The 26185-nt window shown below is 44.9% G+C and overlaps 16 protein-coding genes across 16 annotated transcripts; 6 read left to right on the top strand and 10 right to left on the bottom strand.

The window, feature by feature from the left end:
* Nucleotides 1-10: 10 nt before the first annotated feature.
* Nucleotides 11-1879, bottom strand: HPODL_04950 (Protein DBF4; the record flags this gene model as incomplete). Its single annotated transcript, XM_014081306.1, has 1 exon — nt 11-1879. The coding sequence occupies one exon, from the start codon at nt 1877-1879 to the stop codon at nt 11-13; it is 1869 nt and encodes a 622-aa protein (XP_013936781.1).
* A 388-nt stretch (nt 1880-2267) lies between these two features.
* Nucleotides 2268-2690, top strand: HPODL_04951 (uncharacterized protein; the record flags this gene model as incomplete). The annotated part of the gene is made up of 1 exon (XM_014081307.1): nt 2268-2690. The coding sequence occupies one exon, from the start codon at nt 2268-2270 to the stop codon at nt 2688-2690; it is 423 nt and encodes a 140-aa protein (XP_013936782.1).
* A 68-nt stretch (nt 2691-2758) lies between these two features.
* Nucleotides 2759-3445, bottom strand: HPODL_04952 (Ubiquitin-conjugating enzyme E2; the record flags this gene model as incomplete). Its single annotated transcript, XM_014081308.1, has 1 exon — nt 2759-3445. The coding sequence occupies one exon, from the start codon at nt 3443-3445 to the stop codon at nt 2759-2761; it is 687 nt and encodes a 228-aa protein (XP_013936783.1).
* A 179-nt stretch (nt 3446-3624) lies between these two features.
* HPODL_04953 (Ferric reductase) lies at nt 3625-5805 on the bottom strand (the record flags this gene model as incomplete). The annotated part of the gene is made up of 1 exon (XM_014081309.1): nt 3625-5805. The coding sequence occupies one exon, from the start codon at nt 5803-5805 to the stop codon at nt 3625-3627; it is 2181 nt and encodes a 726-aa protein (XP_013936784.1).
* A 271-nt stretch (nt 5806-6076) lies between these two features.
* On the top strand, nt 6077-6727 carry HPODL_05136 (UDP-N-acetylglucosamine transferase subunit ALG14; the record flags this gene model as incomplete). Its single annotated transcript, XM_014081310.1, has 1 exon — nt 6077-6727. One exon carries the CDS (start codon nt 6077-6079, stop codon nt 6725-6727), a length of 651 nt encoding a protein of 216 aa, XP_013936785.1.
* Nucleotides 6728-6740: 13 nt separating this feature from the next.
* HPODL_04954 (uncharacterized protein) lies at nt 6741-7757 on the bottom strand (the record flags this gene model as incomplete). The annotated part of the gene is made up of 1 exon (XM_014081311.1): nt 6741-7757. One exon carries the CDS (start codon nt 7755-7757, stop codon nt 6741-6743), a length of 1017 nt encoding a protein of 338 aa, XP_013936786.1.
* A 721-nt stretch (nt 7758-8478) lies between these two features.
* On the top strand, nt 8479-11307 carry HPODL_04955 (Zinc cluster transcriptional activator; the record flags this gene model as incomplete). Its single annotated transcript, XM_014081312.1, has 1 exon — nt 8479-11307. The coding sequence occupies one exon, from the start codon at nt 8479-8481 to the stop codon at nt 11305-11307; it is 2829 nt and encodes a 942-aa protein (XP_013936787.1).
* Nucleotides 11308-11372: 65 nt separating this feature from the next.
* HPODL_04956 (NADPH-dependent alpha-keto amide reductase) lies at nt 11373-12290 on the bottom strand (the record flags this gene model as incomplete). The annotated part of the gene is made up of 1 exon (XM_014081313.1): nt 11373-12290. One exon carries the CDS (start codon nt 12288-12290, stop codon nt 11373-11375), a length of 918 nt encoding a protein of 305 aa, XP_013936788.1.
* A 665-nt stretch (nt 12291-12955) lies between these two features.
* Nucleotides 12956-13963, top strand: HPODL_04957 (Glyceraldehyde-3-phosphate dehydrogenase; the record flags this gene model as incomplete). Its single annotated transcript, XM_014081314.1, has 1 exon — nt 12956-13963. One exon carries the CDS (start codon nt 12956-12958, stop codon nt 13961-13963), a length of 1008 nt encoding a protein of 335 aa, XP_013936789.1.
* Nucleotides 13964-14723: 760 nt separating this feature from the next.
* HPODL_04958 (uncharacterized protein) lies at nt 14724-17588 on the top strand (the record flags this gene model as incomplete). Its single annotated transcript, XM_014081315.1, has 1 exon — nt 14724-17588. One exon carries the CDS (start codon nt 14724-14726, stop codon nt 17586-17588), a length of 2865 nt encoding a protein of 954 aa, XP_013936790.1.
* A 17-nt stretch (nt 17589-17605) lies between these two features.
* HPODL_04959 (APN2 Class II abasic (AP) endonuclease involved in repair of DNA damage) lies at nt 17606-18910 on the bottom strand (the record flags this gene model as incomplete). The annotated part of the gene is made up of 1 exon (XM_014081316.1): nt 17606-18910. The coding sequence occupies one exon, from the start codon at nt 18908-18910 to the stop codon at nt 17606-17608; it is 1305 nt and encodes a 434-aa protein (XP_013936791.1).
* A 527-nt stretch (nt 18911-19437) lies between these two features.
* On the bottom strand, nt 19438-20586 carry HPODL_04960 (Serine/threonine-protein kinase psk1; the record flags this gene model as incomplete). Its single annotated transcript, XM_014081317.1, has 1 exon — nt 19438-20586. One exon carries the CDS (start codon nt 20584-20586, stop codon nt 19438-19440), a length of 1149 nt encoding a protein of 382 aa, XP_013936792.1.
* Nucleotides 20587-20639: 53 nt separating this feature from the next.
* On the top strand, nt 20640-21530 carry HPODL_04961 (protein farnesyltransferase/geranylgeranyltransferase type I alpha subunit; the record flags this gene model as incomplete). The annotated part of the gene is made up of 1 exon (XM_014081318.1): nt 20640-21530. One exon carries the CDS (start codon nt 20640-20642, stop codon nt 21528-21530), a length of 891 nt encoding a protein of 296 aa, XP_013936793.1.
* Nucleotides 21520-22157, bottom strand: HPODL_05137 (Vacuolar protein-sorting-associated protein 46; the record flags this gene model as incomplete). The annotated part of the gene is made up of 2 exons (XM_014081319.1): nt 21520-22106; nt 22142-22157. 2 exons carry the CDS (start codon nt 22155-22157, stop codon nt 21520-21522), a joined length of 603 nt encoding a protein of 200 aa, XP_013936794.1.
* A 60-nt stretch (nt 22158-22217) lies between these two features.
* HPODL_04962 (uncharacterized protein) lies at nt 22218-23483 on the bottom strand (the record flags this gene model as incomplete). Its single annotated transcript, XM_014081320.1, has 1 exon — nt 22218-23483. One exon carries the CDS (start codon nt 23481-23483, stop codon nt 22218-22220), a length of 1266 nt encoding a protein of 421 aa, XP_013936795.1.
* Nucleotides 23484-23510: 27 nt separating this feature from the next.
* On the bottom strand, nt 23511-25949 carry HPODL_04963 (uncharacterized protein; the record flags this gene model as incomplete). The annotated part of the gene is made up of 1 exon (XM_014081321.1): nt 23511-25949. The coding sequence occupies one exon, from the start codon at nt 25947-25949 to the stop codon at nt 23511-23513; it is 2439 nt and encodes an 812-aa protein (XP_013936796.1).
* Between the last annotated feature and the right edge of the window lie 236 nt (nt 25950-26185).

A 26185-nucleotide genomic window follows, 5' to 3' on the forward strand; every position in this document is an offset into this window, starting at 1 on the left:
ATAGATATATTTATAATCCCATCAAACGTGTAATCCTGACGTCTTCAATTAACCTATCGATATCCTTGAAGTTATCATCGTTTGTAGCAAAATGCCTATGCTTATCCATGAGAATATGCTCGTCAAAGTCGTCGTACTTGACTCGACAGTTCTCACAATAACCTGGCTTTGCTTCCGTTTTAGATTTGCGCACTGGAGGTAAATTGGTGATTTCTTTGACTTTCTTCTGCTTTGGTTGCAGCGATTGTCGGAACAACTGGTTATTAATGGGCGACATCAGATCATTCTTCTCATCTTTCAGTTTCACTTTATCAACTGGGGTCTCGATGATCTTGTTATGTGGTGGTCCAAGTTTGCACTCCTCTTCCTGTTTCAAAGCTGGGCCAAAAGAAACGTCCAATGACTGATCTGGAGTCTTAGATTCTTCCTTGTGTGTGTTCAAATCAGGAGTCTGCACTGGACCATTAGAGTCTTTCGCTTGCGATGATAAACGTCTAGCATCCTCTGAACTAATAAACTTTGAGTCTTTTTTGACATTGATGACCCGAATGACTCTGTCTTCCTTTCTGACTTTGAATACCTTTAGTGGCGATTCCTTCCTCTGAGAGGCAGGTAATGGAGCAAAAGTCATCATTTTCTTCTTCTCATTCGCAATCTTCTTGTTGAAAACTAAGGAATGCGAAGGGCCCAAGCCGTTGCCCACTCCATTAACATAGCCCTGACCAGATATTGCATTCGATCCTGACTGAGTTTGAACAACACCTGAGGCCTCAATCTCACCGTACTCGTTTCCGACCTTGTTCTGCGAAACTTCAATCGTCGAATCGTCGCGATAGAGATTTGCTGGAGGAGCCATAGGCTTCTTATTCACCTCTGGGATCTCTGAGTTCTCGTTAAGTTCTTCAAGGACCTTTCTCTTTTTCTGCTCTGGCTCTATTATTGGTGCGCCATAGTAAGATTCTTCCCACATCCGTTTGTATTGCAGTCGCTCTTCGTAACTCAATGCAGGCTCGTTTGGAAGACCGGATGCTTCAATGATCTTCTGACGGTAATCCTTTGTTTCTTCGAGATATTGCATGCGCCGCCTGTGCCGTTTCTCGGAGTTGCCAGTATGAGTGTCTTCAATGAATAAAGACCTACCGTTGGTTGACTTTGTAAGTTTTGGAAAGTCGGCAGCATTTGTAGGCCATTCTTTTATGACAATCGGCCTTGTTTGTTGTCGTAAATCATAAACATAAAAGTAGTACCCTGTAAAGTACTTGATATCATCTCTTTTGGCATTGGGGTCGCGGTCGTTAGGGCCAAAAAGCTTTTCGTTCTTCAAAAGAGATGACAGTTTCTTTTTGAGAGAGGACTCGTCTTCCGGAATAGGTTCACCAAGGTGATTCATGAAACGGAACACCTTCTCGTAGGTCCAGACCTTCAATTCATTCCTCTTTGCAATGCGAAATATATCTCCCATTGGGTAATCTGCATGTTTGTGGTATGGTCGTCTTGAGACAATGATTGTGACATTCTCGCTGAAGAATCTTTCGATAGTGGCACCCAAAGATTGTAGTGCTAGTTTAGCTCGTTCCTTCTCCTTCTCGTTCCTACCCTCGTCGTTTTCAAAATAGACGACACTTGCTTTCAATATCTTTCGCCAACTTTGTTGCCAGTCTTTTAATTCAGCGCCCGTCATTCGATTGGACTGCTTTTTGGCCGGTACCGGCGGCGCCGCAAGGCTTTTCATGGATTCATTTAGAGCAGGATTTGTGAGGTCTAATTTTTGATCTAAAAGCGACTTTTTAGGTGCTGCATTTGAGTTGAGCGCGGATTTTGAAGACTCTTTTAGTGGAGTCCGCTTCGAGCCTTGTCGTAAATCAGAAGCGTGATTCATAATGTGTATATGCTAGGAAGTGACTTTCACGAATGCTAATGCTGAAATGAAGTGATAAATGCTGCAATTGGTGAATCACTGTTTTGGAACTGCTTGTTCATCAAAGGAACGAATCTCAATCAAGAAGCGGGTCTTTCTCACCGAGAAAATTGGGATGATCTATTACAGGATGGATATACGCAGTGAAGCTTATTCGGAAGCTTGTTACTGGCGCAATCTTTAAAACTTCTTTGTCTCGAAACACGTTAAATAAACAAAGACGAAAAACACGCACCTTGTGTGTATGTTTTTTACCCCCTTGTAAGAGGTGCGAGGTGTTCTTCATTAAATGATGCAAGGATTATTTAGGTTCCGAAACTCAATTATTTATAACAGACAACAGCTAGCAATGCTGAACTCAAAGAACATTTCCAACTTGTTGTCGCAGGTGCTAAATCCTGTTCCTGAAATCACAAGTTCAAAACCCTTTTCGATCTCGCTCTTATCGACGTCCTCTAAGAAACCGCTTGTCTCATGCTTCCAGAATACACTCGAGGAAGATACGAAAGGTGATGATAATGATTTCCTTAATACTGGCATAACTCCATCGGACAACTTGCGAATCATGTCACTGACAAGTTTGAAGGCATGGGAACAACGTGCAAAATCAGAATATGACTGGCTCGTGATACGCTTCAACTCGTATTATATCTACCTGTACAAGATCAACGACGAATACTTGGTAATGCTTTGTTGCGATTTACAATATCCAAAGGTGCTGGCCATCAAAAAATTAGAGAAGCTGAGTGAGGCCATGAAGGATAAATTGTGACTAGAACAAATAATAGATCCCATATAAGTCGGCTTCTATTGGGTTATCTCATGCTAAACGACGCCACTTTATTCGTCCGACTCCAAAACTTGGTCTTCCTCGTCATATTCCATGTCTTCCTCGTCATCTTCATAGTCGTCCTCCGCCTCATAGTAATTATCCTCCCACCAGTCCTCATCATCCTGGCGCTCCTCTTCCTCTTTGAGGTTATGTTTCAGATCTTCAGCGTTAGGCATCACAAAATCCTTGGGGATATTAGCCTGTGATCTTGCCACCTCCACGGAAATACGCTTGCGGTATTCGTCTCTGTGTTTCTTAAATGCAATAGCTGCGTCGACATTTGCAGGGCTGGATATGTTAGGGTCTTCTAATAAGGAGATGATGGAAAGCAGCACGGACTCCACGCTTTGAGCTGGTGACCATGTCTCGTTATCTGGTTCGTCGTTCTGGTCGTTTCCCGATTCGTGTAAAATGGAAATACAAAGTCGCCCGTCATTATAAACATTCGGATGGTAAATAGGTGGTGTAAATTTGAATCCCGGTGGAGAAAACGGATAATTGGAGGGGAACTTGAGCTGACCTTTCAAGTAAGCTCCGTTGTAATCTGCGTCTTTATCGATGACAATCAAGGCAACGTTCCATAGGAAAATGTTGTCGTCCTCGATTTCAACATGAACTTGTTTTAATCCGGTCCTCGGATTAGATATATCCTTGTATTCCTTCCAGAGTCGTTTGGCCGCTGCGTGTGTTGCCATTCTATTGCAGGTCCTAAGTTTACTGTGGGTGCCTCAGATCTGTAATTATAGCTTCAACCGTGTGTCTTAGGCCAAAACCACAGATCTTGCCTATTTGAGCGTGTGATCAATTTTTACTACAACACAATTTTCCAGGGCAAAATCTATCAAGAAAAACATTATCGTCGCGTCGATTACGTCTACCATACTTGAAGCTCCTCAAACAGGTCTATGCGCATCTCCTTGCCTGAGGTGCCAACCTTATGCGCCACAACATCCCGTATGGTGTCCACCAGAATGTCTGAGCCGCAAACAACAATAGCAAGACCGTTCCGGTGGCCCTCCACCTCTGCCTCCTCCAGAACTGAAGAAATAAGCTTGGAAACATCGGGCCTCATCTTGTGGACGTTGTAGTCAGCAAGATGCTCTTCTGATAGCTGGCCCATGACGCGTGCCATTAGCTCCTCGCTGCTAATTGATATTAATGGAGTTCTGGAGTTTGTCGGTTTTGTATCGCTCGATGTCTTCTGCACCAATTTATTTTCTCTGGTGAGATAGATATCTTTTGACACATAATTATGTTGATCTTTTGTCTGGAGGTCCAATAGTTCGCGGCCAAACCATCTGAGAGCTGTAAAATATGGAGATATCCAGACAAAATGTATCTTTTTCCGCCAACCTTTGGATTGGGCTTGTTCCAGATGATGCATGCAATGGTAGTATGGGCCCGGAACACCATTACCTCCTGCAAGAAGGAGAATATTATCGTAGCTCTCGAGGCTCGAGGCATGCCCGTAAGGGCCTTCGACAGCGACCCGCAACTGCGACTCACCAGCTGCCAGCAAATAATCGTACAGTTTCTGCGTCATTCCGTCTTTCTTTTTAATATAAATCCGCACTTCATTCCCAACAGAATAAATAGTGAACGGATGGCTTTCCCATAATTTCCAAGAGACAGAAGGTGAGAGAATGTATAGATAGACAAAACAGCCCGGGTATGGTTTCCAGTGGTCAGGCTTTGGAATGCTGATCACAATGGTCTCAAAATGGAGCTTGAAAGTGGCCTTTGGAATACCAAATCTGTAAATCTTCATGAGTCTCCAAACCCTGTCAAGCGCCCACACTCCCATGCTGGCATAAGTCCATTCCAGGTATCCGATACTTTTGCAATGGAAATATGCCCCCACAATGAAAATCAGGGCCAAAATAATGTGTACAGCCAGAAACAGTTCGTACCACCGGCTGCGGAAGAAATAAATGGCTTGCAGGATAATGAGGATGCCAGCCTCTAATGCTCGACGACCAAAGAACCAGAGCGTCTCCTGTGAGACTTTCTCGTAGTGGCCGCGAATAATTGTGTACTCTCTAAACGCATAGGCGTGCAACGCAGCCAAAATCACCATTGCCCTTGAGATCCACTTGTGAAAGATAATGAATGTGTTGAACTGCAATCCGGTTAAATTAATGAGAATGTTGTTTCTGCCCCCGAACAAAAATAGGGCAGGCAACTGTGCGAAGGCGAGAATGCCTGTTCTATCGGCAACGTATCTATAATACTGTAAATCTTTTGCTCCCAAAAGAGCACTTTGATCTTGCAGTGTGTAGCCGACAGAAGACGATATTATGACCATGATGCAATACAGGAAGACAATGATGGATTCCTGTGTGGTTGGGATCAAGCTGTCAAAGAGCTTGAAGGGGGCCCATTCGCCAAGAGACCCGAACATATTCCATGGCTGGAAATGCTTGCCATTCAGCGTGGGCAAAGCGATGTAACCCCTAAAGGTGTCGAGTATGCCTCCTTTAAGCTTGTTGTTCCATCGAAAGTGTTTGAAATGGTTGAAAATTCCGATCAAGCCTAAGGTCACCACCCAAAACATGCACATTATGGTGGAAAAATCATATGCCCAAGCAAAGTTTCCTGCAAACAGCGAAAACGAGTCCGCGTACGTCAACACTGTGGTGAGGTTTAGACGCACAGGAGAACGGATTGGCGTGCTGAGATTATGCGACCGAGCCTCGTTTTCAGAAAGGACGTACTTTGTTGCGTTCTGATACCTCCTTTCGAATGTTTGTACGTCCAGATTGGCTCCTCCGAGTCGACCGCAGTAATCCGCTATGACGCCATAAGAATCCTGTAAAAGCTGATCCTGTTTAGTCTGGTTGGAGGTCAGATCATGGAAACAGATCAACAGAGTGCCCAAGGCAGGCTCGTACTGGCAATGGGGGCTAAAAAATTCATTTGCACCTGGTGGTGGCACGAAGTCAAACGGTAAGCTTTGAGACTGCGATATACAGGAGAAGAAGGGGGACTCCTTCTGACTGAGTGCCAATCCTCCTGGGGCGATCAAGCAGATCACAAGCCCGAGAATTTGTCTCATTTAGCTGTAACGTTAATCTCGATTTTTTTTTATCTGAGATATCGGTGATGAAAAGAACCAAACACACAACGTACATATCGCATCCTTATATATTAGCCACAATGGCCATGTTGAAGAGCGAACTCCGCTGCCAAGCCCATGAGCCTGTAGTGGACGACTGGGTGTTCGGGCTCATCGCATCGCTAGTCTTGCGCAACTTATGTCAATGCTACCTGATCACAGCTAATATCGACGCGTCGTTTTTCTTCCTCCTGTAAATTTACAATCGTCAATGGATGAACGCCATTTCACGCTTGCAGCCTCTGTAGTGCTGTTGACGCTATTGGCTTCAATTGGCCGGCTAATCTACATTCTTCCCAGCTGTCATAACACATTTGGCTATGCTCAGAAATCAACAGTGACCTCAAAGTCCGTGCTGATCCTGCTGGGCTCTGGGGGCCACACAGGAGAGATGATCCGAATCTTGCGCCAGTTTGAGCATTTCGATCACCTCAAACGTCAATATGCAGTTGCAGATTCAGATGAAACATCACTCAGTAGCATTCGCAGCCTGGAAGAGTCTCCATCTGTCATCACCATCCCCAGAGCCCGCAATATTGGAGAGGGCAAGCTTTCTGCTGTTTTCCGCTCATCAAAAGCATTCATATCGACGTTTCTCCTTTTTGCATCCATGAAGCAATACCCAGACGTGTTCCTGTGCAATGGACCGGGCACAGCTATTCCAATAGCGTATGTGCTATTTTTTTTCAAGTATCTGGGTCGTTGCAGGACAAAAATCATTTACGTGGAAAGCCTTGCCAGGGTCAACAACCTCAGTCTCACAGGGAAGCTAATTCTTCCGATAGCCGATAGAGTGTTGGTGCAGTGGAGCCAGCTCGCCAAAAAGTATAAACGATGCGAATATTACGGTATATTAGTCTAGTATACAAATTAATTTAGACTTCCAGGTCTGTTCGAAGACTAGTGTATTTGGAGGACGTGGTGCTTTCTGTTTTAGACCTTTTAGTGACAGGGCTTTGAACCTGGGTTCCACTGCTCTTCTTCTGTTCTTTGGTGGCATATTTGATCATTTGGCGTTTCACAATAGTACGGACCTGTGCAATTTCTGTGGTCGAAAAAGAAGGGGTGGTAGTCTTTCCGGCCCAACATAGTCGAAGCGGCTCTCCCGCAACAACAACCATTTTTGGATGTAGGAGCGAATTTTTGAGACATTCTGCTGCCTTCTCGGCAGCCTGTCTGGAGGAGAACTCTACAAAACCAAATTTGCCCCGATGGTTCAAAGTAACAGCATCAACTTTCTTTTCGCCAACGATATCCTCAAAGTAATCGCGCACCTGGTATTCGGCGAGTTTCTCGCCAAAACCAAAAAGGAAAAACGACTTGATTTTGCTGCTTTTGGGCGTCTCTAAACTGCCATTAAATGGCAGGTGTTTGCAAAGCTTGATCAGCTCCTCTTTGCTGACCTGCTCTTCGTCCTGCTCGCTCTCTTGTTTCCTTTTTTTGTTATGCACAGCTTTGGATAGCGAATCTACTAGTTTGCGTGCATCTGCCCGTTTCTGCTCCACTGTTTCAATACCATCTTCCCCTGCAGCCTTGTATTTTTTTTCAAGTTGAGTAGCGGCGTAAATTTTAGACATTTGGTTCTGAGGAGTCAACTCCAGGGCGTGGCTTTGATCTGTCAGCTTCAAAAGCTGATCTCTCGTACGCAAATCAATTCCCAGTGTCAGATCCAACATGCAGGACTGACAACAATTCTTGGCTCTTGCACAGGTCAAACAGCATAATGTCTTTTTTAGTCTCTCGCCTTTCTTCACAGACCATCGAAAAACAGTGAACGGGCGAGTGCACAGTTTGCATTCTGCTCCATTTCTTTCTCGTGACATCTCCACATACGGGTTGGGGCCCAAACAGTTTTCGCAAACCGCAGGGGTCTCGTCTGCGTTGTACGACATAAATATATCAAAATATTAATAATTTTGAATCTTTAAATCCAGTTAGCTGGATCCATTTTATTCTAGAACTGCAATTACTCTAAATGCTCTACAAGTTCAATCACATACAAGTGTAGCTTCAATTAGCTCGGTCCCCTATATAAATATACAAAAGAATGAACAGGAATCAGTTCAAATCGCCAGCTCGCACATTTCAGTAGCGAAATACGACAGTGTTCTTCTTGTGTTAGTACAACTCTCAGTGTTAAAAAGCTCTGTCAAAGTTGTCTTTCCTCATGGTGTGTCGGTTGAAGAAATTCGTTGCAATGCTCATCATAAAGTTGTACTTACGGTTTACCAGTATGAAGAGTAAAAATTTTCACAGTAAGAAAATTACAAATTTAGCAAAGTATAGAAAATATTTCAACGATTTTGCCAGGACTCTAACTGGAGAGTAAGCGAGTTGTTATATTTCTACTCCACTACGTCTTAGAGAACAAGTAAGCTTGCCAGTGTAAATACATCAAAACTCTCTCCGTTGATTTGTAGTACTCGGATTGACCAAGAATAGAACTCTGCACGATTGTGTCATCCTGTCTCATCGAATACCCCGGATCTAACCCCTCGCACCCCGGAATTGCTCAGCAGAAAAACTAATTTAGTTATCTCATAAAACTAATAATTTGGCAGGGTAGTACTCTAAGCCGCCGAGAGTCTTTTACCGTTGTCTGATAAGCCAAGAATGCCGCCTCCATCGCCGCCAGGTTCAAAACCGAAGATTATTAAAGCTCCGGGCTCAAACACTATTCGAGTGTCGGTTGCCTGCGATCGTTGTCGTAAGAAGAAAATCAAGTGTTTCTATGAGGAAGGAGAAGAAGTGGATCCAAATGGACGCACGCAATGTGCCAATTGTAAAGCCGTGGGGCTCGATTGTATTTTTACTGACAAGCTGGCTCGAAAAGCATTTCCGAGAGGATATACAGAGTCTTTGGAAGAGAGGGTGCGAGAGCTGGAATTTGAGAATAAGAAGCTGCACAAACTGCTGAAAATGCGTGCTGAAAACCCAGACGTTAAAGCAAACTCTCCAGAGGAGCATAAACCTTCAACAACGCTGCTAAATGACGAGAATTTGTCTTTGCTCAACAAGCAGAAAGTGTACAAGTCATTGGAAGAACATCTGCATGACGAGACGTGCAATTGCGGAAATTTCCCACATTCAGTCCACAACAGACCTGTTTCCATTGCTGGTTCGGTTGACATAGACAAGGGAGAACTAAGCGATGACGACGTGTCTCTGTACTCAGCATCGATGTCCTCCAATTTGCACTACACCCAGAACGTAGATGACCTGCGCAATCGATATGGCTACAACTCCTTTGAGCAGGTGAACGCTCCAGGAGCAGCAGCAGCTGTGTCTCTCCAAAACAAGTTGCGAACTAAGCATTTTCTAAACCTTGCAAACCTGATTGCGACATCAATTCCCCGGACGACCGAGGAAACACTATTTATTCCATCTTTGCTGGCCAAAGTTGTGAGTGTTCATGGATTTAATTCAAAAGCTCCATATCTCACTTCAAAGTCGATTGCACTGCTCAAGGAGGCATATGACGAGGATAAGAGGTATTCGCGTTTCCCGTCGATGTTTGAAAATGTCAAGTTCAACGAACTTTCACCCGAGGACTCCAAAAAATTCTTTCAGGGCCTGAACCTCCCCAACCATGTCAATTTGGACCTCTGCATATCCATCTTTTTTGAGACATGGAACCAAGTGACCCCGGTGCTCAACAAGGATGTTTTTATGAGCAACTATATGAAGTTCAACAAAAGCCGCGAAGCAAATTTTGAAGACGGAGAGATGTACGGAATGGAGAAATTTGGTGAGATGCTGATTATCATCACGACGCTCGTGATGCTCGGCCAGGAGCGCAATACCATGTATGCACATAATAAGGACCCAACCGCCAGTCACTCCGAGCTTTTGCAATTCTACGATCATCTCATCAAGCAATTCATCCACTCCAGCATCAACTCCCTCTGCTCCATTACTTCCTTGCAACTAACGACTCTTGAATTGCTATACTGTCTTACTACTGCCGACCTGAACACCAGCTATGAGCTTCGCGGAAAACTCATTACCATGGCTCAACAGCTACGGTTGCACAGATGTCCTGCCGCTGTGCTGGGCTACAATGGATCCAAGGTCTCGAAACTACAACAGGGAGAACGCAGAATTCTTTTCTGGTGTATCTACAACCTCGACTCCTTCAGTGCACTGATTTTGGGAGTTCCTAGACTGCTCAAGGATCACGAAATCGAGTGCGCTCTTCCATCGTCCTCGTCAACTGACGGCACAGATATCAACCTTATCACCTTCAATAATACTCAGCTGTCTCTGGTTGGAAAGGTCAGTGACTTGGCTTTGAGCGTCATGAGATATTCAAAAGTTATGGGAGCAATTGTGGACGCGATTTTCAAACGGAGCAGCAACGAGCCAAAGCGCGCGAACGTTGGTGAATCGTCTGCACTAATTTTAGAGGATCTGCTTGATACGTGGAGGAAGGACCTTGCACCTTCGCTGAGTTTCGAGAGCGATCTGAACACAACCGACATGGAGAAGCTCAGCGAGGGACAGTTGACGCTCATGTATCTCTACTTCCAGGCGAAAGCCCTGATATATATGCCCCTGATGGCGACGGAAACGACTAATTTCAAGAACTCGGCCTGCTACATTGCCATCCAGCAGTCTGCAACGGCAATTCTGGCAATCACCAAGACGCTGAACACAGAGAAATTCCATTTCTACCATTTGCCATTGCCCATCAATGCGTCTCGCCAGAAAGCAAGATTTGCTCTGTTGGCTGCAAAAGGAGCATTGGAGTACACCAGAGGCGGTGCGCTTTTCCAGGATGCCAAATCGCTACTAACGTCAGTTATTGCCGACCTGAAATTCGAAACCGACATTGCCTTCCTTGGCTGTTTATCTCGGTTGTGTATGGAACATCTGGAAAATGCAATTGAGGCTATTTTGGGACCTCCAAAGGCCAATTCCCCTTCGCAGCAAACTGCTGATATCAAAAAGGAGAAGAAGAAAAGCTCTGCTTTGCGAAACAAGCTTTCGTCACCGATCAAAAAGGAAGAAGATAACGTGGCTATCAACGATATCTTTTCGGCCAAAACCTCCCCTCCTCAGATGAAGCCGCAATACCAGTATCAAACGCTACAGGACCAACTCAGGGACCCCTCCCCTATGCAACAGCAATATCCGTCCTCACAAGAGCAACAATCGCACTTGTCCCATCTTTATCCAATGATGAGCGTTCACCAGCAGACACAGCAACAACAGCCGCAATTCCCGCTTCCACCTGACCAGACCGGGTTTTCGCACCCAGAAACGAGGTCTTATACGGATTTGATGATGCTCAATGATTTTGGGGTGGATGCCTCGCTGGGATTATCATTACTAGACTTTGAGTTGGATGATAACTGGCAAAAGAAGCAGAAGACAGACAGCACCGTCAGCATGCAGAGTGTGAAGGAGTTTGTCACGCCCGAGGAGCAAATGTGGAATTGACTCGTGTATTATGTAATTGTTAGATGTAATCAATTCCGAGAATAAATATTTTATTTTCCATCTAATCACTGATCATATTTACCAAATTCTGGGATCCAGTACTGTCTGAGAGGAGGCTTGTATTGGGCACCAATCTCAGTAATAGTCTTGACCTCTTCTGGAGCCAGTTCAAAAGAGAACACGTCTAGAAACTCGTCCAATCTACTCTCCTTGGAGGTGGTCGTGATCGGAATAATTCCTTTTTGGTCCACCCATCTCAGCAGAATCTGGGTCTTGGTCTTGCCGTATTTTTTCTCCAACGAGCTCAGGTAATCGTCAAACTTCTTTCCAATCTCAGTGGTTTTGTCACCCTTGGTCAATGGACCCAAAGGAGAGTACGCCTCGAGCTCAATGCCGTGCTTCTTGCAAAAGTCCACAATACCCGGGGTTTGGTTTTGCAGGAACGCATTGTACTCAATCTGGTGAACCTCCGGCTTGACTGAAGCCTCTTTCAGAATCTCTTCAATGTCATCGACAGTGAAGTTGGAAATACCGATTCTCTTAGCCAGCCCCTCCTTTTTACACTGCTCCATGTACTTCCAAGCTTCCACCAATGTAAAACCATGGGTTTCTTTCTTGATGAAGGGGGAATGTAGAAGATACAAATCAGCGTACGGAATGTTGACTCTCTCCAAAAAGGCCTTCAGGTGCAAGTATGGGTTGGCTTCCTTAGACCGAACAGAGTAATCCCCGGCTCCCGCGAAATACTTGTCAGTGACAAAGTAATCTGCTTTCGAAAGACCAGATTCTGCAAAAGCTTTGGCCAATTCTTTGTCTACATTGTAGCACTCTGCAGCATCGATGTGCCTGAGGCCTTTGCTCAATGCCGTTTTGGTGATATCGACCAATTGCTGGTTAACGGTGTCGTTGCCGTACTTGTAATAATAAGTACCGCAGCCAAAGGCTAATCTTGGAATGCCCGAGGAGGTGGTTGGAATGCTCATTTCGAATACAGTCAACAATCAATTGAGTTTGTATTTATAGCCAATTGGTCATTAATAATCAGGCTTCCTGCATGGTTTAGAGGTTGGTCTAGACTACATCCGTGCACCAGAAAAGAGGCGGGCCACGGAGGAAAAGGTGACAACTCGCAAAGTTGCAACAACTGCTATGGCTCCAGCACGGTGCGTGGGGTAAAGACAATCTCCGGGAACCGGTCCCGAAACCGAGAAAGAGGGTTTTAAGCCTGTGTCCTCTGCGGAGGTGGTGTAGCACTTCTTATTGTCCTTTGGGCCGCTCCGGCGGTAGAGCTTCCATGGAACAACCTTGCACGGACAGGCAAGTCCCGGAGACGCCTTGTTGGGTGATGTCCACTTCTGGCTATACAGAGCTTTATATCACCTTACTGAACGCTAGAGTAGACCCAATTCCCGGCTCACACCACCCTTACATGCAGAGCTAACCAATAAGGTAATTAATTAACACTATATAGCTCGTGGTGAACACTGGCCCGGAGTAGTCATACGTGTAGGTTTTTGGCGTGATGAAAATCAGGTGGCGCACGACTTTTCGTAAAGTTCGGGAGGGAGTGCTGCAAACGGTATATAAGGACCAGTTTTTCTCGCACATTATCAATTGCTCTTTAGTACAAAGATAATATAGAAACAATATGACCGCAAACGTTGGAATTAATGGATTTGGAAGAATTGGTAGACTGGTGTTGAGAATTGCCTTGAGCAGAGACGACATCAACGTCATTGCTATCAATGATCCATTCATTGCTCCTGATTACGCCGCTTACATGTTCAAGTACGACTCTACCCACGGAAAGTTCAAGGGAACTGTCACCCACGAGGGCAAGTACTTGGTCATTAACGGCAAGAAGATTGAGGTCTTCCAAGAGAGAGACCCAGCAAACATCCCATGGGGTAAGGAGGGCGTCGACTACGTTCTTGACTCCACTGGAGTTTTCACCACCATCGAGGGTGCTCAAAAGCACATTGATGCTGGTGCCAAGAAGGTCATCATCACTGCTCCATCTAAGGACGCTCCAATGTTCGTCGTCGGTGTGAACCACGAGGAGTACACTCCAGACATCAAGATTCTGTCTAACGCTTCTTGTACCACCAACTGTCTGGCTCCATTGGCCAAGGTTATCAACGACACCTACGGAATTGAGGAAGGTTTGATGACCACCATTCACTCCATCACCGCTACTCAAAAGACTGTCGACGGTCCATCCCACAAGGACTGGAGAGGTGGTAGAACTGCTTCTGGTAACATCATCCCATCCTCCACCGGTGCTGCCAAGGCTGTCGGAAAGGTCCTTCCAGCATTGGCCGGTAAGCTCACTGGTATGTCCATGAGAGTCCCAACCACTGATGTTTCTGTTGTTGACTTGACCGTCAACCTTAAGAAGCCAACCACCTACGAGGACATTTGTGCCACCATGAAGAAGGCTGCTGAGGGCCCATTGGCTGGAATTCTTGGATACACCGACGAGGCTGTTGTTTCGTCTGACTTCTTGACCGACAGCAGATCCTCTGTCTTTGACGCCAAGGCCGGTATCTTGTTGACCCCAACCTTCGTCAAGCTCGTTTCCTGGTACGACAATGAGTACGGTTACTCTACCAGAGTTGTTGACTTGCTTCAGCACGTTGCTAAGGTTTCCGCCTAAGCACGGCCTCATCTACATATTTACGGCTTAACTGATTTTTATAGTTAAGGAGAAAAAAAGTTCAACATACGTCATTATTATTGTACGCGCTTTCGTGTTTCAAACTTGGCTGCCATGATAAATAAATCTATTGTTGCTTGCTATGTAAAAATTATTTGATTACTTCTTCCATGCACTTTCTTTATTCTGGATTGTGGTTCCTGGTGGCATTGGGGACGTCTTCTGGCATTATAGCCCGTATCGTGATACGGAGCCCGTTCTAAATATAGTTTCGCGACAATTTCAGGAGCCGCACGCTGCTTCTAGCGCATCATGAGATCCACGTCATGCATGGTTGTAGACAAGGACAAGGGGCAGTAGCTCAGAAGGGCGTCGTGTTCTGGACCGCATATGGATACAATCAATATCGGCATTGTTTTCGGTACTGGGCACCTGCTTGCTGCTCAATCACCTCTTGTCGCTCCCCGCTCCAATCTGATTTTCGCGTGAATAGGGCAAAAAAAAATTCTCTGCCGGCTTGGGGCTGATCGGTGCATTGAAATTTCCTTATACGTGTTCCAGGTTTCAATTTACTCTAGACGTAAATTTGATCGTGCTGGTCATAACTTTTTAGTCTACGACTTTCATCTACTCTCCAAGCGAAGGTTGCTGATTCTGGCGCTCAAACTTTCTCTAAAAACAGACTAATTTCAACCAACACCGAAAAGGTGGATACGGTGTGTCCTAATACGTTTTATTGGGCCCTTAAGGTACAGAATCTATGTTACAAGACCAAACACAAAAACACTCGCACCCTCGACAGTTGTCCAAAAACCCATCGCTGACGCTTGTCACAGGGCAATCACACACGCACGGACCACCTCCGCCGCTTTTTGCTCCTCCATACGCGTCATACACTCACCAACTCCCCAATGGCGCGCAAATTATCAATGTTCCGATGACTCAACAGGTGCCCATGTCGCCCACCACGCCGTTTGACGTGAACTACGCAAAGGGAATGCTGCCAAGACAGCTTCTTGTGAGCTCACCGTTTATCCAATCGCCCATGGCCCACAGTCAGGCGCCTCCTCAATCAGCGCACGTGGACCGCGGATCGGCGAGAAACCCTCAGTCCAGCGTCCCTGCCGAAAATAGCGCTCACCATCAAACTCCGCACCGAACGGGGTTTCGCCGAGGCTCATTTTCTAAGCAGCTGAAGTCCAAGCTGACACAGGTGGCCAGAGCTCCAAAAACAACAGAGTCATCAGAGTCGTCTGAACACGAACACGAGCCCGATGAGTTTGAAACGCGCTCGCTGCGGTTCATCAACCTAAGGCCGGACATTGGGTTAAGCGATTTTCTGGATCTCATTGAGTATGGCCCCATAGAAAATTGCTCTTTTGAACTGACGCCTCACTCCAGCAACAACAAAGCAATCATCCTCTCGTTTGTGAAGAACGAAACCGCGTTCAAATGCTACTCCAAGCTCAGAACCATATTGGACGAGCTCCGTAGTGTGTTGGAGTCTCCTGAAATGGAACTGCTTCCGGCCAAAAACGTGCCTTTGCTGCCTGTGGTCCAATGGGCCATAGAGAACGATGGCGCGACCAGAGCAGTCTGTCTCAGCAATATCCCTTCGGGCCTCCCGTTGAGGGTTGTTTATCAAGAGCTCGAAGTGATGGGCCCCATAGAGCATATCAAGTACATCCCGAACAAAAACGCGGCTTTCGTTCACTTTACATCAATCTCCACGGCAATCAAATGCGTTGAGCAGCTATCATTGAGCGAATCAATCCTTTCGACCGCCAAGGTGTTCTATAGTAAAGAGAAGAACGCTAGCGTTCTTCAATCAAATGGAACAGCCAACATTGAGTATGACTGCGAGGACAATCAATATTCTGACTTTTACTCGACTCCGTCGACATCGTTCTCGTCCCCCCAAAATGCCAACATCCCCCTCCATAAGCCGTCCAGTCGCCATGCTACTGAAAACACGGTATATGGTCCTCACTACGTTCAGTCGATGCCCACGCCTGTTCTCCATTCACCATACCCACCACAAGGAGAATTTGTCGACTCATACAATGGTATGGTGTATTCTCAACAATCACTGCCGGATCTGACCGATCTGACACTTTACAGCAACGGCTCTGTCACTAATATTTCGCTGCCAGCGGGAGACTCTGCTGAAGCCTCATCGATACAATCCAAAACGCTCTTTAGACAATCCAACTTTGGGAATCGGACCATCTATCTCGGTAACATTCACCCAGAAACTACAGCGGAAGAAATATGCAATACCGTCAGAGGAGGCTTGCTGGAATCCATCAAGTTGATCCCCGACAGACATATCTGCTTTCTCACCTTTATCGACTCCGGCTCTGCCGCACAATTCTTTGCTACCGGCACTAAAGAAAAAGTGATAATTCACGGCAGAAGAGTCAAGGTGGATTGGGGGAAGCATCCAGGGCCTGTGAGCTCACGTGTGCTGGAAGCCATCGAGAAACATTCAGCTTCAAGAAATTTGTACATTGGAACTGAACCTGTCTCTGAGGAGACTCAGGAAGAAGACCGCCCAAAAATACCCGACATTGACACTCTGCGACGCGATTTCTCGATATTCGGAGAGATTGAGCAAATCAACTTTTTCAGGGATGGACAATGTGCATTTGTGAACTTCCTCAACATCGTCTCCTCGATCAATGCTGTAGAGGACTTTAATGGTGAAGGGCGTGATGCTGTGCACGCTTCTTTTGAAAACAGATACAAGGCTTTCAAAATCGCCTACGGGAAGGATCGATGTGCCAACCCTCCAAAGTCTAAGAAAAACAAGAATCGGAATAGAAAGAAGAACCTGAATGACTCTCGAGAGAGCTTCAAACAGTCATCAGAAGATGTATCCGCCACAGACGACGACACACTACGCAAAGTTCCTGCATTGAAAAGTATCGGCATATCATCCAAGATGTACGAGGAGAAACATGCCATTGTGTCTCCTGTGATTGAAGAGACTTTTAATGAGGCTGGCGAGACCATGGATGACTCCAGCTCTCATTCCAATGATTCCAACGTTGAGATTATTACTAGCAAGGTTGATGCTTTGAAGCTTTCGGAGGAAACCTCCAAAATCAACAACTCCCTGCCAGGATGCAACCTTTCCAACTCTTCATCTGAAAGCATTCCGAAAGCGGCACCAGGGTCTTCGCGGAAATCCAACTCATCCGGAAACAGATATCGTGTTCAAAACAATTTTTCTCGGTCGTCATCGAACAATTCAATCAATTACTTCAACCACTCAGACCACTATCCTTCACAACCGCCGGTCCAATTCCATCCCTACTACCAACAACCATCTCCAATGTATCAACAGCACTATGCTTTTTCCTACCCGCAACCCCCGACTGCAGGCCTAATAAGACAGAATTCCTCCAGCTCCCGCAAAACGCTATATCACGAACCTACTTCGCCGATTGCACAGCAATTTGTGTATTTGCAGCAGCCGACCAGGTCGCAGCAAATATACTATAACTACCCGGACTATTATAGTTATCATCCCCAAGCGAGCTTCTATATGGAGAGCCGCGACGATGTCTCGGAGCAGGGTCCACGGGATGAGTCTTACAACGAGGAAAACGCTCAGTATTAATAATAAACTCTAATGGATCACGACATTAAAAATGTATTTACAGAGTTCAAGGTTGCCCGGCTAGGGTTGATCTCTTTGTCTAAGGCAATGAGCTCTATGAGGTGCTTTCTGATCACAGATTTGTCAATATCTTGGGTCTCAGCAGATAGCAGACACAAAATTACTCCGACCGAAAGATCGCATCCTGTTCCGCATAACACCAGTATACTCTTATTTGCGGTATATGCAGGCACTAGTTCTTTCATAATCGTCGGCAACTTGTTGCGTAGCTCTTTTCCAGACTTCTTCGAACCAGAAGTCAAGAGTACATGTAAAAGTACTGGCTTTTCGTTCTTATCACGTGACACAAAAGTCACCTTTTCGTCCAGCACCACAACTAGGTCGTAATCTGGTAGGGATTGAATGTGTTGCGTTGTGAGCTTTGCCTTGAACAATCTGGGCCTCACTTGGAGAAGATTTGTGAATATTTGCGATGAACTTGCTTTTTCCGATCTGATGGACGCAATAATCTCCCGAAGCTCTTCATCGGTTCGATCTCTTTCAATAAAGTAGTCCAAATGACTCCACAGAAGATTGGGGGTCAACCCGTTAGACCAAAGTTCATGGTCATCCGCAGCTCCCTGAACATACAAGAAACTGTCCATGGATAAAGTTCCATCTTGGCATTGAAAACTGGCTGTCACGAGGTAGATGGGAATGTAGGGTAGCTGGTCGGAACTCTGCACTTCCAGAGGAAGTTTGGAGCGAGGGGTGATCCAAACAGGTTTCAGCGGCTTGTCGAAAAGCTTTTTGAGCTGCTGCTGGCTGATGACGTCCAATCGTCGTGCTTTTTCAACTAGCAGTGGTAACTTCTCGCGTATACGTAAATGTTCTGAGCGTGCAATAGATTTGAGAGGAGTGAGGAGTTCTGAATCACGAGAGCCGTCTCTTATTGCGTTCAATACTGCACACCAAATAGGAATGGTTTTGCTCAAGGAGTCCGGAATTTTTTTGCCCCGTCTGGTAGAATCCACAATCAGCACACCCTTATGCTGTGCTATTAATGGTAGGATGTGAAAATTCAGTCGTCTGGTACTAAAATCCCAGTTATTGATATGCCCATCTGTGGATTTGAAATAGCATGTCTCGGTTATTCTCTCTGGAGGGACGTACCATGATCCACATCTTTCGTTGGCTACCACTGGAAAAGGATAGGCTTCTGCAACCTTTAAAACAAACCGCGAGTCATATAAAATAGAGTGGATGCGGTTCCTTGTAGAACGATACTCTTTTCGCAATTCTTTGTTTATCGAGTTGAATTCCCTGTTGATATCCAAATTCATGCCATTGAAAAAAAAATAATCTTGGAATAATTTGTTATCATGTCTATAAAATACATAAAAGGCAATCTATTCAAATTAGCCTCTGCCCCTGCTAGCGAACCACTCTATCTTGCCCACGCTTGCAATTGCCTCGGTATATGGGGTGGAGGAATTGCAGCCGAGTTTAAACGTCAATTTGCCTCCACTTTCAAAGTGTACAATCAGCACTGTCTAGAATATCAAGCCGAGCCAGAGAATTTGCTGGGTACTGCATTGGTTATCCCTGTGAGCCACCACGACAGGGGATTTGTACCTGGAACGGGAGAAAAGCTTTCTGTTGTCTGCTTGTTCACAAGCATAATGGGTCAAGAATCGTCTGAGGAAATTGCTGAATACACGAGGCTGGCTTTGAATGACTTAAAACGCCAATTGGATGAATCCAAACAGAAGTATACGCTGGCCATGCCCAAAATCAATGCGGGAATATTTGGTGTTCCATGGAACCTGACAGAACAGGCAATAAAACAAGCAGGAGTCGACTGCATCGTCTATGAGTTATGATTGCTTAAATAATGCTGAAATAAATTATCACTCGCAGTGTACGAGAAGCCTTTGAAATGGTCAGGCTCGTCTGACGAAGCGGGAATGCTGATTGGTTGAGCTTCAGACATTGTGAACGTCTGACTCGTAAACATGGCGTCAAAGTTCTCGGCTTTCTCTGGATCTGTGATAGTTGGAATTATGGGGGCAGGAACTTTTCTGTCACAGAGATCTTGCCATTTGAAGTACCGGAAAAAGCGATGATTTGTAAATTTGGACCATTCTGAGTCTGCGTCGAGCCTTTTCTGCGGGTTTTTGTTGAGCAATTTGGCCAGAAGGTCTTTGGCATCAGATGTGAGATAAAATGGATATTTGGGTTTTTGTTTCAAGATGCGATCAATAATGGTTTTATGATTATTTCCAGTAAATGGAGGTGAACCAGTGAGTAGGTCAAACATCACACATCCCAATGACCACCAATCTGTCTTTACGCCGTACTCGTCTCCTCTCACGACCTCCGGGGAGCAGTACTCTGGAGTTCCTATGATCGAGTTGCACCAGTTTTCTGAGCTTGTGTCAAGTGGTTGCTTTGCCAACCCAAAATCGGTCAGCACCAGGTAGCCATCTTTATCCAGTAAACAATTTTCAGGTTTCAGATCTCTATATACGGCCCCCATCTCATGAAGATGTCTAAGGGCCAGAGCCATCTGTGCCACATAGAACGATGCACTTTTCTCATCTAGAAATCTGCGCTGAGCTAAATGTTGGAAAAGTTCTCCTCCTGGAATGTATTCCAGAATTAGATACAGTTTTTGATCGTCATGAAGGGCATAGAACAGTTTGACAATGTTTTGATGCGACGAAATGGAAGCAAGAATCGTTCTTTCTGAAAATGTGCGCTCGTAAGTCTTGGAATTCACCATGATGGAAGCTTTTTTCAGCTCCTTTTGTGCGAATAGACGGCCCGTATATTTGTTTTTCACCAGAAGAACTTTGCCATATGCTCCTTGGCCCAGAACCTTCAAGGGAGTGAAGTCAGAAACCGAAACCTTCGTATTCACACTGTCATTTATTTCAGGAACTTCTAAGCAAACACTGTCTATTTCAGAGCCGACAGACATCCGGCGCAAGACGCTCGAACGTCGTCTGGAGCTCATGATTTATTATTTTATTTATTTGACTTTTTTTTCTTTCGATATAAATCTGAAACATGTACGATTATTCAGACATTGTAATCGAAGAACCTGTCGAGCCCTCTCCACTGTGCCAGATCCTTTATTCTGATGAGTTCAAACAGCTCATTGGCATAGCTAAAGCTCTGATGCGCAGCAACGAACATTCGGAGAGAGCTTTGAAGATCACCGAAAGGGTGATCGAGAAGGTGGCTGCACATTATACGATCTGGTCGTACAGACTGTCGATTGTCAAGGGCCTTCAAAATTACTCTCTTGACAAGGAACTCGACTGGTGTGGGCAGATTGCTGTGCACAATCCCAAGAACTATCAAATCTGGCATTATCGTTCGCTAATTATTGAGCTGATATTAGAGCGAATCGGCAGTTTCGATTTGAAGCAAGAGTACCCAATACTTGAGAAAATGCTGGATCAGGACTCAAAGAATTACCATGTATGGTCCTATCGTAGATGGCTTGTCGAAAGATTCAATTTGTTCAGAGATACGAACGAGTTCAAATATACCGAGAAAATGTTGGAGGAAGATGTAAGAAATAATTCGGCATGGAATCATCGATTTTTTGTGCTTCTAGGCGACAAAAAGACCCTCACAAATGACCAAATCCAGGCAGAGATTGATTACGTCACAGCTAAGGTTGATATAGCACCCACCAACCCGTCTTCATGGAATTATCTTAAAGGAATCTACAACAAGCTAAATATGGATGTCACCAACCTGCAACCTCTTGCGACAAAATACTCTGATTTGAATTCGGTTCATTCACAATACGCATTTGAGCTGCTTGCTGAGATATTGGAAAAGCAAAAGCTATTTGAGCAAGCAATCGATATTTATGCTTTGTTGGAGGAAAAAGATAGTATACGAAAAAGATACTGGAGATGGAGAAGCAGCCGTCTCAGTTTCTAAGCGCGCGGAGTCTTTCAGATAGTTTATCTTCTTCATGAGGAGCCTCTGTGGTTGGAAGCGAGGGCGTTGCATCCACGTTGGTATCACCAATCTTGTGCTTCAACTCCAGTCCTGCCTCATCTGCGATTTGATTCATCAACTGATCCACCTGATCCTGTGGCTGGCTCACAGCATTCATGTCGTTAGACACAGTCTCGTAGTAGTTCGTACTACTTTCTAGGTCCTCAAATTGTTCCTCGAATTTGTCCATAACCATTGTAATTTTTTCTAAATTCATGGTCTCCATTGCTTTATCCATGCCTCTAACGACATGTGCCATATTGTTCGTGACAGATCTCATCGTAACAGCAGTTTGAATTCGCGAAGCAACAGCATCTATACGCGAGGCAAGCCTCAACAGGTTCAAACGCTCCTGGCCTTTGCGAATAGCATTTTGAGCATATATCTGAGCAATGTCGTTGTTTCCTTGTATCAGTGCTTTCTTGACTTTATTCTTCTCAGCTTGCTCTTCTTTGCCAGTCTTTATCGACTGTCTAGTCAGCTGCTTTGCAGTGAATTTCAGTTGAAAAAGCGATTCTGGTTGTTAGCGGTCCAACAAACAACGCACTTACTTTCTAGTCCTGACATCAGAGTCGACCTTTAAATTGATTGATGCTTTTATTTTTTTCTTTTGCCTTTATCTACAATTTACACAGCCTTGTCTTGTCCCTTCGATTCAATTTTGGCTACCGTCTCGTCAAAGTTTGGAGTGTTTCGGAACTCTACGCGCCCATCTTTGACCGTAGCATAGCTCAGATAGTCTTCAGTGGATCTGGACGGCTGTGAAAAACCGCCTTTTTTAATATACTTCTCCACAGATGAGACCGAGCTTCGGCTTCCGAGGACAAATCGATCTTCGCCCGTGTTGGCCTGTATCAGCAAGATGCGAGGGCCTCTAACATTGATATAACTTCCGTTACCAATGATCGTATCAAATAAGGACTGCTGTCTATGATGGAGGTAACTCCAACCCTTGGAAATGAATTCTTTAACCTTGGAAAAGACGCTTTCCTCTTGTTGTGTATCACTCACTTTGACCTCTACTTCAGCTTGTAAATGCCTGTCTAAAGTTTGAGAGACAAAGTATCCGTCCTCTAAGTCTTGTGTTTGGGTTATGGAGGCCGCAAACAAATTGTCCTTTCTGACAAGAATCTCTTCGTCTTCATCAAGATTCAACTTGAAAATGGAGCCCTCTCCAACAAGGGAGACATATCCCCGCCCTGAAACGTGCTTGTATCCAGATGAAAACGATCCCGCAAGACCAGGGGTTGAATTTTTAAGAAGGCCAAATTTTCGCACCCCGGCTCTTGAGACGGATCTAGGGAGCTTTTGGCTAGTGATCGTCAGCGAGTTACCACTGTATGCCTGAACAGAGTCAGGTTTAAAGAGAGCCCAATCCACAGACCCATCTAGTGACAAATTACAGAAGGTCTTGGAAGTTTTCGATCTGCGAACGATCGAGGTGCTGTCGTAAGCTGAAACCAACAGGGTCAAAGGAACAGTGGATATTAGTCGTTGATAGAGAAATGTGTGCCCACCATAGGCTAATCGTTTCAATGGCTCTTGCACTTCCAATTTCGATTGAACAATATCTTTCATGCTAGCTTTCGTCTCCGTGGCAGTGAAAAGCGCCATCAATGATCCACGCTTCACATGGACCGGCACAGAAGGTGGAACAGTAAGAGAAAGAGTAGATTGATTATGTCCTATCGTTTCAAAGACAGCCTCGCTAGGCAATTGGTAACTATCTGAGGAAAGCTCGGAGATATTGCTGGAAACTGGCGAGATGTCATGCTGCCTCTTATCTATAACAATGTTGGAAGCCTGATGGATCGAAATGCTACGCTTCAGTTGTCTATGCAACAATGCATTGGCAAACGCGTGTTTTCTCACCATTTGTTTTTCTCCAATCATTATTCAAAAGAGTTGAATTATTTTGATTTATTCGGGGTGCGAGGAGTAGCCAACACCAATTCTGTAGTCCTCAGGATCAACTAGCATTCCTTGTTTAAAAGAATCAAGGACAAAAGTGGCATCAACAATGCGGCGGAAATTCTCTTTAGAGTCACTTGATGCAGCCAATTGGTTTTCCAGTTCTTTGGCTATTGCCTCATAGGGATCTATTGCGACGATGTACCCGGCATCTCTCCAATCGTCAGCAATTTTTCCTCCTCCGGCTACTACCATGCTCCTGTACATCCTGTACCTATTCTCGTTTCTCCATAGCAGGTAAAAGCGCACACCATGGAAAACGAAAAGCTGGGTTATCTCGCTGGTTTCTGGGCTACCATTTGGAGTCGGTGCTATGCCTTTCTTGTAGTTTTCTTCAACGAGTTCTGTAAAACTCTGCACGGTGAAATCAACACACATGCTATCTCCATACCTATCAACGTTGCGCTTCGAACGTTGCCAAAGCTCAGGATCTGCAGCCGTAATATGCGAGGGCTCCAAATTGACTAGACGATTCATAAGGATGCAATCATCGCACCATTTCGCCTTAAATATGTTATAAGTTTGTTGGAGCTCTAGGATGTCCATTGTGATCTTATCCGCCAATATAATCAACTTTTGCTCAGGACTAAGTATGGTATTGGGATTTCTTACAACAGTTCCCCCGTAAGTTTGTAATATTTGGCCCAACTCGCTTATCTTGCAAAGTTCACCTCTGAACATGCAATCCGTCATAATGCAGAAAACGTAGTTTTTGAATAATTGATTGGAAGGATCCACGTTGCTCCGGTAGCCTCGGTTGATCCGCTGAATGATATCGTCCTTTTTCGTGCTAGCCAGTTTTCTTTTTTTGGCCAAAGTGTGACTAGCCTCATAATCGCGTTCTAGCTTGGAGTTCTGGTACGTCTCCAGCGTATCTGCCGTCTCCCACGTTTTATCTTCTCTGATCTTGGTACAATAGGCAGCGTACAATGTGGACCCTGTGGCATAATTGTTCTCCGCTTGCACGCTGATTGAACTTGACTTCACCTCAATCACCACAGACTCTTTTGGGTCAATCCACATCAAGGGTGTCTTCTTTCCAAACTTAACATTTGTTGGTTGTTCCTTACCCCATTGATGCCACTTTCCAGCCGTCATCTGCTGTATTTTGCGATAGTCATCAACAGAGAATCCGTTAGAGACTCCGCAGAGAGTAGTGAAACTATCGCTGGTTTCAGAATCGCGTAGCGCACATATGTAAGTTGTCTTTGCTGCTGGTATCTGTCCAACGATAACAAGATCAAGATTCTCACCGAACTCGTGCAAATATTCGGGCTTGACTTTGATCCAGGTCTCTGTAGTGTAATTTCCAATCTCGTATCTTGAATTGGGATCCTTCAACACCAAGCCTTCAAGGTCTTTACGTATAGCTAATTTCAGACTATTTTCGATATCTTGTCCCGTACTTTTGAGCTCATAAGGCACCACCTCAACCCGGTGGCGAACAGTGTTCATGACTCTTTCTAGAGCTTTTTTTCGATCCATCAACTTATAATCCTCCAACGAACAGCCGTTCAAATGAAGAATATCAAAAACCATGTACATTGGACGAGGGTCATCTTTTTTCTGGGACTTGAGGTCTTTGAGAGCCGTCGGTTTAAGGGTTGAAAATGGAAGTGTCATATTCTTCACAGGATCGTAGCTGACCATTTCTCCATCAAGAATACAACTTTGCACACCGTCAACTAGAGCATCTTTCAGAAACGGCGAGATGCATCCAATTGAGCTCGGATCAGAAGATCTACCATAGATAGAGGAATAGTCGATGGCATTTCTGCTGAAAAACCTGTAATCATATCCATTTGGGGTCTTTTCGACGTGTAATTGAATCCTTTCACCATTGTACTTTTCTTCGATTAGAAATTGCCCTGAGAATTTCTGTGCTACCAAATCGTAATCGAGGTGTATCCGTTTTGCTCTCTGAGGAGTGAAGGGATACATGGGTCTTGAGTGCTTTTCCTTAGATTCAAGTCTAATTTTAGGGTCTGTGAGGCCCCAAAATACAAACTTCAGATCATGAGTCAGGTCGAAGACATCCAATGAGTCCGGATGCCAACAGTACAGGAACAGTTTGTCGCGGCGAATAGGGTTAATTTTGAGAACAATTCTAAAGAAAAATCGAAGCTCGATATTGTTCGTCTTGTCTAAGATTTCCTCAAACACTTTGGCTTTGCTATCGGTATCAGAATCAGCCAGCTCGTGCAGCTTATCGAGATAGGCGTTCACATCATCAACGGTCAATTGTGCCGTCAATTTGTCAATGCGACGTTTACTGATTATGTTGCTGAGTAAATCTGCAAACTTAAGGGAGGATTGGAGCTTGTTGAATCCTATTTTCTTCCAACCGGCAATCTTCTTATAATCTTCATTTTCCTTCGAAATTCGCATGATCCGACAAATTATAAATCCTAGTCGCGTCTCTTTTGTCATATAGACCCTGGTTTTGTCTTTGGCCGCTAAAACGAGTCGTGCAACAGGAAGAATGTCATTACCCACAACTGTCCTGTATTTTCGAAAAAACTTCTCGATAGTGACCCGCGATTGATATTTTGCAAGGTGCCCTTGCCCTGGATCATTTAAAGGCACAAATAACTCATTGACTAGATCCAGAAACTTGGGAGATG

Source organism: Ogataea parapolymorpha, chromosome II (assembly GCF_000187245.1).
Source record: "Ogataea parapolymorpha DL-1 chromosome II, whole genome shotgun sequence".
In the NCBI taxonomy this organism is placed as follows: domain Eukaryota; kingdom Fungi; phylum Ascomycota; class Pichiomycetes; order Pichiales; family Pichiaceae; genus Ogataea; species Ogataea parapolymorpha.